The 12,628-nt window shown below is 35.1% G+C and overlaps 1 protein-coding gene across 1 annotated transcript; it reads right to left on the bottom strand.

The window, feature by feature from the left end:
- Positions 1-2,057: 2,057 nt before the first annotated feature.
- LOC130744732 (secreted RxLR effector protein 161-like) lies at positions 2,058-2,756 on the bottom strand. Its single transcript, XM_057596891.1, has one exon. It carries the CDS (start codon positions 2,754-2,756, stop codon positions 2,058-2,060), a length of 699 nt encoding a protein of 232 aa, XP_057452874.1.
- Between the last annotated feature and the right edge of the window lie 9,872 nt (positions 2,757-12,628).

Consider the following 12,628-nt stretch of genomic DNA (forward strand, 5'->3'; position numbering starts at 1 on the left):
CCAGTATTCAGTGTTACCTTTAATTTTCTTTACAACAAATTATGAAAAGTCATTTTTCCAATCCTATTTTTGGGAGGAAATCCACGTTTTAATGGTAAAAATATGATTAATATTCGAATAAAATCTAAATAATAATTGTGAAGAGTTTATTTTATAATCAAAATAAGTTGGAACAACATAAATTTCGTAGATTAGGACTCCTAATATTGATATATTCACATTACCTTATTTATTTATCATTATTTCTCCTACACACGGTCTATATTTCTTTTCCTCTGACCTATTTGTTACTTTGTAGTTTCTATAAGATTTATTTAACATTTTTAAATTATACAAATTTTATATTTGTATTGGTTACTGATTATTACTCTTATATAAATTTTTTCCTTTATAGGTTCTATAGCTCAAATATGCTTGATTGACAACAAGATCGGTTATTAAGTTTTTATCATTAATCATGGACTACAACTTCTAATAAGGGTTCATGTTGTTGTCATTGTTATGTTTATCTTATTTCAATTTCAATGTAATGCATTCCTTAAAAACTTGGTTCTTATTAATATTCAAATGTTGATATTGTGAGGTCTATACAACCTCATCAAATTAATATATTTATTGTGGTTCATTCATCTACATGTTTGTAACATATGTTCGGTTTCATATCTGTTCTATTTACTAAAAAGAGTCAAAACATATTTCTACTTATTCATCTTTACAATAAATTTAATCGCCGTGCAACGCACGGGTAAAGAACACTAGTTAGAGACAGAAAACTGAATCAAGTATATATATATATATATATATATATATATATATATATATATATATATCCAGAGACGAGCAATAGCTAGTGGTGCCAGCAAGCCCGCCAGTTCGGTTTAATTATTACCAATTTCGTTTTATTATAAGCCAAACGAAACAAGATGCAAGTTATGATTGCATACATATATGAATTTTCTCAACAATTAAAACGAAAACCCAATACTTCATCAACGAAACATGTGATGGCCAATGGCAAAATAAAAAACCGAAACTGCAGACATGAAATAATAACATAAAATTGAAACCCTAATTTTAAGAATTACCAAAGTCATACATGAATCAAGTATGGGTGGCTCTGATACCACTTGTAGGTTTCTAACAAATAAGAATTTGTTCCTAACCACATGTTTTCTACTCATATAGAAAACAGAGCATAATCCTAAACCACTCTTGATAAACCCATGCCCGAATTCAAGATGAAGCACATAAAACGGAAGCGTACCTGAATGTGCCATGTGAATCGTTGAAGGATCTGAGGTTGTGATCTTCCAATTATAGATCACCCTTAGGGTTTCCTGATGTTCTCCTCTGATGAGGATGAAGAGAAACTTTTCACGTTGTTACGTTGTGTCTACAATTGGGGACCATAACCCTATAAGTAACTGCATCAGTTACAATTCTGTTTTCAATATTTCAAATTTGGCCCCTCATCAAATTAGAATATTTCCTTATGGTATCTGCACAATACCTTTTCATAATACATATGCCCTTAGCCATAAGATCAATATTAAATAGACCACTTTAGTTTTGGCTAATTAAATAATGGCCCTAACACAATTAAAAGTTACATTTGTGACCCAAAACTCTAACAATCTCCTACTGGTCACATATGTAACTCTACACATGTGTTTGACTTTATGAGCTCAAAAATGCCATTATGAACCTTAAGCATATCCAAATAATCTCGTCCATTAGTCATGCCAGTACATAGAACCAAAGTGATTTTCGTTATATCAATCATAACTAAACCCATCAATGATTACTAGTATTGACATAACTAAATGACATAGATTCATTATGAAATGTGCAGCATGAAAATCACAAGAAGGTGGCCTATACTTGTCAATTTTCAACTGGTCCTACTTTACTTTAGTGAGATCATTCAATAACCTTATTGTACAAAGCATAAATAACAGAATATCAAACTTTATAATTAACCAAAAATATCCAAATACTAGAGTATGCATGCATAATACCAAACATAGAACACAAAATTTATTAATGAGCAACTCCCACTAAACTAAGCATTCCTCACACTGCAAAACACCCATGTGAGCAGTGTGCTCATGAAAGACCTTGGGCGGAAGACCTTTTGTAAGAGGATCCTCTAACATGGAGTTTATCCCTATGTGTTCTATAGAAATCTGTCCACTTTGTACCCTTTCCTTAACAACTAGGAACTTGATGTCAATATGTTTTGACTTAGTCGAGCTCCTATTATTGTTGGAAAATAAGACGGTTGGTTTATTGTCACAGTATAACTTAAGCGATCTTTCAATTCCTTCCACAATTCGCAGCCTAGTGACAAGATTCCTCAGCCAAATCCCATGGTTAGATGCCTCAAAACATGCTGCAAATTCTGCTGCCATGGTGGATGAAGCTATGAGAGTTTGCTTGGCACTACGCCAAGAAACTGCACCACCAGCCAACATGTAGATATAGCTTGAAGTGGATCTCTTACTATCTTGGCATCCAGCAAAATTAGAGTCAGAATATCCAATGATCTCCAATTGGTCTGACCTCCTATATGTGAGCATATAATCTTTTGTTCTCTGTAAATACTTCATAACCCTTTTGGCTGCTTTCCAATGATCTATTCCTGGATTGCTCAAATATCTGCCTAACATCCCAACTATGAACGCTATATCTGGACGCGTACAAACTTGGGCATACATAAGACTCCCTACAGCTAATGCATAAGGAATCTTTTGCATTTCCTAAATTTCTAAGTTTCTCTTCGGGCATTGGCTGAGACTAAATTTGTCTCCCTTAGCAACTGGAGTATCCCCTGATGTACAATTTTGCATGCCAAACCTTTTAAGTACCTTTTCGATATAGCTCCTTTGTGACAATCCCAGAATACCCTGAGATCGGTCTCGGTGTATATGAATTCCTAATACAAAGGAAGCGTCACCAAGATCTTTCATTTCAAATTTTCTTGATAGAAATCTCTTGGTTTCGTGCAACATGCCTATATCATTAGTGGCAAGCAGTATGTCATCAACATACAGAACCAGGAAAATATACTTGCTCCCACTGAATTTGTGATACACACAATCCTCAACAACATTCACCTCAAAACCGAATGAGAGAATTACTTCATGAAATTTGTGGTACCACTGACGAGATGCCTGCTTTAGTCCATAAATAGATTTTGTCAATTTGCAAACCGTATTCTTTGGGTCTTCTGACACAAAGTTTTCTGGTTGCACCATATAGATTGTCTCATCAATGTTTCCATTGAGGAACGCTGTTTTGACATCCATTTGATGGAGTTCCAAATCATAATGTGCAACAAGAGCCATGATTGTCCTAAAAGAGTCTTTCGATGAAACCGGAGAGAAAGTCTCTTTAAAGTCAATCCATTCCTTTTGAGTATAACCCTTAGCCACAAGACGAGCCTTATACCTCTCCACATTACCATTAGAATCCCGCTTGGTCTTAAATATCCATTTGCAACCAATGGGTTTCACACCTTCCGGTAATGGGACAAGTTCCCAAACCTTATTGTCTTGCATGGACTTATACTCTTCCTTCATTGCTTCAATCCACTTTTCAGAGTTGGAATCCTGCATGGCTTGCTGGAAGTTGATTGGATCAGCTTCCATCATACCATTATTTTCCTCATGTTCTTGGAGAAAGACTATGTAATCATCTAGAATAACATTTCTCATTTCTCTAGTGGATCTCCGCAAAGGTATTGGTTCTTGTAACACTTGTTCTTGAGGATCTTGAGTTTGTTCTTCATGAACCACCATATCATCTTGAGTAGGAGGAGATTCAACAACAATGTCTTGTAGAGGTTCCATACTTGCTTCATTAGAAGCAACTGTATGAATCGGTTTTGGAATTGTTACCGACTCTTCCTCTAAAACAAAGTCCATAATCTTATTCTCCCATCCAAACTCAATTTCCTCAAAGAACATGGCTGTTCCTGTCCCAAAAATTGTCTTAAATTTGGGATCATAAAATTTATAGCCCCTGAGTCTTTCAGAATAACCAATAAAGTAGCTGCTCACTGTTCGGGAGTCCAATTTCTTTTCATTTGGCCTATAAGGCCTTGCCTCAGCTGGACATCCCCATACATGAAAATGTTTCAAACTAGGCTTTCGCCCAGTCCAAAGCTCATAAGGTGTTTTGGCAGCTGCCTTAGTTGGCACTCTATTTAGAATGTAAGCTGCAGACTTTAGTGTCTCTCCCCAGAGTGACTCTGGCAAAGTAGAATGAATAATCATACTCCTTACCATATCCTTAAGAGTCCGATTTCGTCTTTCAACCACACCATTCATGCTAGGTGACCCTGGCATGGTGTATTGTGGGACAATTCCACATTCCTCTAGGTATTTGGCAAAAGGCCCTGGACGTTGTTCACCTGAACCATCATATCTACCGTAATATTCACCACCACGGTCACATTTGATACTCTTAATTCTTTTGTTGAGTTGATTCTCAACTTCAGCCTTAAATGATTTGAACACATCCAATGATTGAGACTTTTCATGTATAAGAAATAAGTATGCATATCTCGAATAATCATCTATGAATGATATAAAATATTGTTGACCATTCCAAGAAGGTGTTGGAAATGGTCCACAAATATCCGTATGTATCAATTCCAAGACGCTTGTAGCTCTATATGCACCAAATTTCTTTGTTTTGGTCTTTTTACCTTTAACGCATTCAACACAAACATCAAAGTTTGTGAAGTCAATGGAATCCAGAATTCCATCTGACACTAGCCGCTCAACTCTATTTTTAGAGATGTGACCTAGGTGCTTGTGCCATAATGCTCCTGAGTTGTTATTATCAATTTTACGCTTAGTACCACGTGATTTCACATTCAGGGATTCACTATAGGTAGCTACAGTGTTCAGCAAATATAGATTATCATATCCAATAAGTGAACCGATTCCAACAATATTTGAATTAAAAGACAACTCGGCTTTATTGTTTCCAAAAGAACATGAATAACCTGATTTGTCCAAATTAGAAACTGAAATTAAATTCCGTCTAAATGACGGTACCACAAAAGTGTCTTTCAAATCCAAATAAAATCCAGTACACAATAATAATCTAAAATGCCCTATAGCTTCCACCTCCACCGACTTTCCATCTCCAACATAGATGTATCTTTCAACATCATTTGGCTTCCGGTAGCTTAGGCAACCCTGCATTGAAACACTGATGTTAGTAGTTGCACCAAAGTCTAACCACCAAGTGTTTCTAGGTACTGAAGCTAAATTGACCTCAGAACATACCAAAGCAAGAAATGTACCTTTTCTTGCACGCCAAGCGTGATATTTAGCACATTTCTTTTTCATATGCCCATGCACTTTGCAAAAGTAACAAGTATCATCCTCTTTTTGTTTCTTTTGTGCTGGAGCATCAGCAGCTTCATTCTTGGGCTCAACAGTTTTCTTTCTTTTGCCCTTGTCTTTAGAGGTGCTAACAAAATGAGCACTTTCTTTCCTTTCTTGCTTCAGCCTTTCCTCTTCTTGCACAAAAATGAAATGAGCTCGTTAAGAGACCATTTCTCCTTTTGATAGTTATAAGATATCTTAAACTGACTGAATTGTGCAGGAAGAGAAAGCAATACTAAATGAATGAGCAAGTCATCCGACAGCTCAAGCTTTAGTGCCTTAAGTTTTGAAGCAATATTTGACATGCCCATAATGTATTCCCTTATATTCCTTTGCTCTGATATTTCATGGAAATCAAGTTCTGAAGAAGAGTACTTGTTTCCGCCTTATCGCTTTTTGCAAAGCGCTTTTCAATTTCAGCAAGGAAATCTTTGGCAACTTTTATCTCTTCCGAGATAGTACCCCTAAAGACATCAGGAATGCCGCGCTTAATGATCATAAGACTCATGCGATTGGAGCGATCCCACTTCTCATAATCTTTCCTCTGTTCAGAGGTACTAGATTCTGTAGAAGAAGCAGGTTTCTCCACCCTTAGTGCAAGGTCAAGATCCATGCAGCCAAGAACAATTTCCATGTTCTCTTTCCAGTCCTTAAAATTTGTTCCATCAAGGACCGGAACCGAATTCAGATTAGCAGATATCGAACCAATAGTAGCTGAAAATAGAACAAAAAAAAAATGTTGTAAATATACTCACATTAAGAAAAATTGAATCATCAATATGTTCAAATAATGGCATAATCCATTTCAAGATACCTAGTGCACCATCAATATCATGTCTTTTGACAGTAATACTAATTGCTAGTGGTACTCTTATTGTAATGATCAAACATTGATAATAAATCATGTCAAATAACAAATCCTTCTTTGGATTGATTTATCATTCACATGTAAACCCTTAAAATTATCACATGTTTATCATCACAGGTGTGTATGAAATCCGGCCAAGCATTAACTTTTCCTTTGGGGTCCATTAATACTCGCATGGATAAACACACACAAACTTTTAATATTTCTTATGAGTAATCTCCTGAAAAGAGGTCACTTTTGTGACTTTATTATTTTAATTGACTCATTTAAAATATTAAATAATTGTATAAAAATACAAACCATAGCCAAAATTTGAAAACACACTAATAAACTCAAGCACTGAAACTCAACCTGTACATGAAATTCATATACACCTAATGTTGTTGAATCCAAACCAGCAAATATATATTCCAAAGCTTACTGGTCTTATAAACAAAGTTTTGGATTCAAAAAACAAACTGAATTCATACATACAAAAATAATACCACTTGCAAATATATATATATATATATATATATAAACCAAAAACTAGTATACATATCAACATATGTAATACTTGAATATCAAATAATCCATATTAGAGACAGAAAACTGAATCAAGTATATATATATATATATATCCTGAGACGAGCAATAGCTAGTGGTGCCAGCAAGCCCGCCAGTTCAGTTTAAATATTACCAATTTCGTTTTATTATAAGCCAAACGAAACAAGATGCAGTTTATGATTGCATACATATCTGAATTTTCTCAACAATTAAAACGAAAACCCAATACTTCATCAACCAAACATGTGATGACTAATGGCAAAATAAAAAACCGAAACTGCAGACATGAAATAATAACCTAAAATTGAAACCCTAATTTTAAGAATTACCAAAGTCATACATGAATCAATTGTATGGGTGGCTCTGATACCACTTGTAGGTTTCTAACCATATAGAGAACAGAGCATAATCCTAAACCACTCTTGATTAGCCCATACCCGAATTCAAGATGAAGCACAGAAAGCGGAAGCGTACCTGAATGTGGCATGGGAATCGCTGAAGGATCTGAGGTTGTGATCTTCCAATTGTAGATCACCCTTAGGGTTTCCTGATATTCTCCTCTGATGGGGATGAAGAGAAACTTTTCACGTTGTTACGTTGTGTCTACAATTGGGGACCATAACCATATAAGTAACTGCATCAGTTACAATTCTGTTTTCAATATTTCTAATTTGGCCCCTCATCAAATTAGAATATTGTCTTATGGTATCTGCACAATACCTTTTCATAATACATATGCCCTTAGCCATAAGATCAATATTAAATAGACCACTTTAGTTTTGGCTAGTTAAATAATGACCCTAACACAATTAAAAGTTACATTTGTGTAAAAACTCTAACAGTTTTCTCTAACTTTAACTTTGCAAAATTCTTTTCTCTAATATTGATTTGATGAAATGATTTTCCCTGTAACTTAAACTTTACGAAATGATTTTCTCTAATATTAACATTGCAAAATGGTCTTCTCTAACTTCAACTTTCCGAAATAGTTTTCTCTAACTTTAACTTTGAAAAATGATTTTCCCTAACTTAATCTCGTCAATAGTTTTCTCAACACGAAGTGAAGGAATTCTAGTTCTAATCAGGCCAAATGACCACATAGCCCACTATATTTTCGTGAGTGACCATAAGGCTAAGTTGATAAAGTGTGTGTTTGAATTAGTGTTAGCTAAATTGGATCTGACCATAATTGGATCTGGCCAGAATTGAATCTGACAATGTGATTTTAAGTGATGTGAATTATGTTTGGATACATTTACCCATAATTTATTTTCGTAACTAGATCATAGTGCATTTACACAAAATCGGATTAACCAAATGGAGAAGCTACTCTTGATCAATTCTACCAAATATCCATATCAAGCTTGTAGAACTGATTTTCAAAATTGGTTCCCTAACATTTTCAAAACACTGGAGATCCACATTTGGAGCTTGGATCCACGTTTGGGAATTGCAACCTAACACACCTAAAATTAATGGTTAAGTTTGCTTAAGTAAGATTGATACATCAAATGCCAACTATACCACAACCAAGCAAAGGGTAATCACTTCTACCACTGTTCACTCCAACTTCTATATATACAAGTTTGCTCACATTGTAGGCTAAACATTATTCATACCTTCTTTAATACTGTTCTTCTAAACTTAAAAAAATCTCCATGTAATTCATTACTGACTTAAGTATTAGTGTCTTTTACTAGTACCTCCATCGATATCTTATACTAACCACTGTGTTCTCAGCCATTCAAACAGAACGACCCGAACAAAGAATCTCTCTGCTCAAATTTCAAAAGAACACCAAGTAATGGGTTCAAATAAATAGGATTATTTATGACCAGAAAGTATTTTCCTACGCGATATGTATGAAAGTATGACACTAATCTACCAATACATGGTCTCCAAAGTGGGAGTCCTTCCAACAGTGTTTTCCCCCACACACATGAATTCAGCGATTAAACCATATACTAAGGGACTCATCTCTTCCACTTGGATCCATATATGTTTGGTAAATGAAATAAAATGACTTTATTTTCTAAGTAGATAAGATGTTACTTTCTGGAAATGTGTAAAACTAAATACTGCAAATTCAAGGTACCGACAACTTCATTCATTTAGATAATTTCATTTTGGTGGTTTTGGAAACATGCATAGGTATGGCTTTAATTTACAATGCTGCATATATATAAATAATTGAACTTGTATTCTCTTTGCATCTTTGTGCGCATTTCCTCTGTCGCTGTTCCCTATGGTTGGCAGCACGCAAGCATAGAGATGAAGACAAACAGAAAGCAACACAGCCCAAGCACTACATAAAAACTTGAGCATAGAGATTCACCCATAACCCTTTGCTTTTGTTTTTTATAGCTCAACCCATATCATTCTTGTTCTTTCGTCTTATTATAGTGTTCTGCATCCTGTATTTTTTTTGATAGATTTTTTTTTGTTTTTTTAAACGTGCATAACGTTTTCAATTATTTTATATTCTCACCTGAACTGCATATATGTTGCATTACTTTTAGGGTTAAATAAGTTTTTGGTCCCTAACCTTTACTAAATGCTTGATTTTTGTCACTCGCCGGAGTAAAGGTGGGTTTTAGTCCCTAACGTTTGTCAAAAGGTTTGGTTTTGGTCCCTCCGGAGCTCTGAGTCAACGCCGGAGCTCCGGTGGCCCATGTGACATGGCCACGTGGGATTAATGAGGCCCGGTGTTATTTTATTTTTATTTTTATTTTTATAAAAAAATAGGAAATTAACTCACTAATTAAATTAAATTGATCTCAAATTATTTTTCGTCTTCATCATCTTCATGAATCAATACTCAGAACTTCCCATGTTAAATTTAAAAGCTAGCTAGTATCTATCATAAAATCCTTCAATGGAACCTAGCAAAATCCCCACTCAAACCCAACACCAAACCTTGAAAGCTGATAAGAAAACCCATAAATTCATGGAACCTCCTCCCCCCACTCCCTCACGCCCACCAACCTGCAATCCACAATTAAAAATTGAAACTTTAGAAGAGAAAAAAGACAGATATGTTAACCCAACTTCAAATGTCACTTCAAGGTTTAGAAGATGAACTTCTGCCTTCTGGTGTTTCAATTTTAAGGAATGAATGAAATTAATTAGGAGGTAATTAGGTCTTTATTACTGAGGTAAATTCCCATCTGTTTTTAATTTCATTTTTTTATTTCCACCTCACCTCAATAATCTGATGTGGCAATGCCACATGGGTCACCGGAGCTCCTGCGTTGACCAAGAGCTCCAGAGGGACCAAAACCAAACCTTATGACAAATGTTAGGGACTAAAACCCACCTTACTCTAGCGAGGGACGTAAACCAAGCATTTGGTAAAGGTTAGGGACCAAAAACTTATTTAAGCCTTACTTTTATCCATATGTAACCATCATTTGATATATGTATAAAGAGAAAAGAATGTAAAATGGGATTCTTCTACGCACAATTAGAAGGTGATATAAATAGGGTGCACACCGGCTGGGCCGGTCCGACTAACTCGGCCAACCCGACCCGACACGTAGGTAAAATTAACAACAATCCAATTTGGACTCGCGGGTCCATTTGGTCATTGGTCCAGGTCTTAGGTTTGGAAAATTTGAAATCGAGCCAACCCAAGACCTGACCTATGACTAAACTAGCCTTGCTTCCATTCGTGACTCATGCAACCTTGCATTGCAGACGAAAATGGGCATGGAAGTGGAGACAACTATTTCAATTGGAATGAAAATTAAGCTTAGTTCTTTTGGAGTCATTGTAGGAAGGAGTGTATTTGCAATAACATATTTGTCACTCTTGGTGCTTGTTACTTATTAACTCAGGAGAATATACAAAAAAAAAATCAGCATATAATTTGTTAATTAGTTTTTTTACTGTTTTTTTTCTTTAACCACCAGTCTCCATGGGGAAATGGCCCAACGTGACTAATCTGGCTCGGGATACGATAGTGATGTCTCTAGCCAACAAAAGCTTTTGGAATAATCTAGTGCCTTAAATAAACAAATGTTTTTTTTTCTTTTTCTTGGAGGCTACTTTTGAATAAAATATTAACGAAGGCTAATCTGTTGAAAAGAGCGATATTGCAGCCAGAGCAATCTTTATGTTCACCTTGAGGAAAGGTAAATTCTGTGGTACCCTAAATTTTTTTTGGGTGTGGTACCCGCATTAAGTAATTTAATAAACTATTATCATGTTATTTAAGGTAAATACTACATCTTTAGATTTTACTTCACTTATCAATTAACTTTATCTCATGAAATTCATTTTTTAATGAAAATTGGACGAATGGTGGAAACGAATGATGGTAATGGAGATGCGTATAAAATGATAATGGTTGATGAATGAACAAAGCCTAGAAAACACAACTCATATCTCACGTCCCTAAGAATGGAACACAACCTTACTATGCGATAGAACAAAATCAAAATTTAAATCGATATATGAGTCCTTATTATTCAACTAACTCATTTTACTTGTTATGTGATGTATGAAGTTTGACACCTTGTTTTACAATGGTTAGACTTCATTTGTATCATGCATCATATATCTCGGGAACATTATATTCTCGTCCTTAAAAAAGGAAGATATGAATGGTAATTTGGCACACAACAATATGTTTCATCTGGTGGGCAAGAAATGATTTGATTTTCAATTCAACAAGGCTCTCTACTTCAGATATTTCCTTGTTAATCTAATTCAGATCATGTGGTTGGTGAGGACAAGGTGTAAGCACTTCTGTACCTTTTATTTATTGGGAATAATCGAATCTTGTTCTATGCATGTTTTTGTCACTTGAAGATGATGTATAGGATGAAGATGGAGAGCGCGGCTAGGTCTATTAGAGCTCTTTAGAGGTTTTTATTTTTGTTATTACTTTGTCCTGTTCCTTTTAACACGGTATTATCTTTGTACATTATCTTAGGTACATCTTGTATTCATTTTTTTTAAATAATTCATTTTATTGGTCTTTTAAAAAAAATCTGCATTGCGTTTAATTTTGAATTTCTCAACGACCAACACTAAGCACGCATCCACCATCGCAAGGGTCTAGTTCTTCTCCTTTCTCGCGCCGTCACCTAAGTCTCCACCTTCATTCGCTGCACCTTCGTCCTTTAGTCATCACCTCTGTTTCTCTTTTTAATTTGTTGACTCCATTTTCGCCCAAGTCATGATCTTCGTCTTCACGCTTATGTTTGTTCATCATTTCTTTTCGTTCACCGTTGCCTAGGGATCACTTTCGCCCAAGAGATGGTTATTAGGCCCAACACCACTTTTGTTTAATGACTGTCTTGTTTCTTAATTTCTTAATTTCTTAATTTCCCATGAAGTCTTAATCCAAAAAGATCTCATTTATATTTGATTTAACAACCAAAGAGAGGGTATCTTTTGGTGAATTTGTTGGTTTTTTGGATCTTTCGATGTTAATGTTGATGAAATAGATTCAAACTTGGTGTGAAGCGATGAGATTAACTAGGTCTCAGCTTCTTTTCATCATTTTTTAAATTTAATCAAGACTCGTTCAACCCAACCCGATTCCAGGTTCATGCCAATTACTAAAGTACAAAAATCTAATCCAATCCAACTCGACAATGTTTGATCGGTTTGGACATGGGTCACCCTAAACCTGATGAAAACCGACCAGTGAGTAGTCCTAGATATAATTATATTGCACCAATTAATTAATGAGGAAATAGCTACTAATTAGCTAAGAAAATTAAAAAATTGATCTACTTTATCAGCTATATATTCAATTGTCATTTTCTAACGAATTAGTGTTGCATCATATAAAATTATAAAC

This window comes from Lotus japonicus, chromosome 3, assembly GCF_012489685.1.
Source record: "Lotus japonicus ecotype B-129 chromosome 3, LjGifu_v1.2".
Classification (NCBI taxonomy): Eukaryota; Viridiplantae; Streptophyta; class Magnoliopsida; order Fabales; family Fabaceae; genus Lotus; species Lotus japonicus.

Bases quoted from the DNA above. Each gene is read 5' to 3' on its own strand.
- LOC130744732 (XM_057596891.1), bottom strand. From the start codon at position 2,756: ATGCAAAAGATTCCTTATGCATTAGCTGTAGGGAGTCTTATGTATGCC.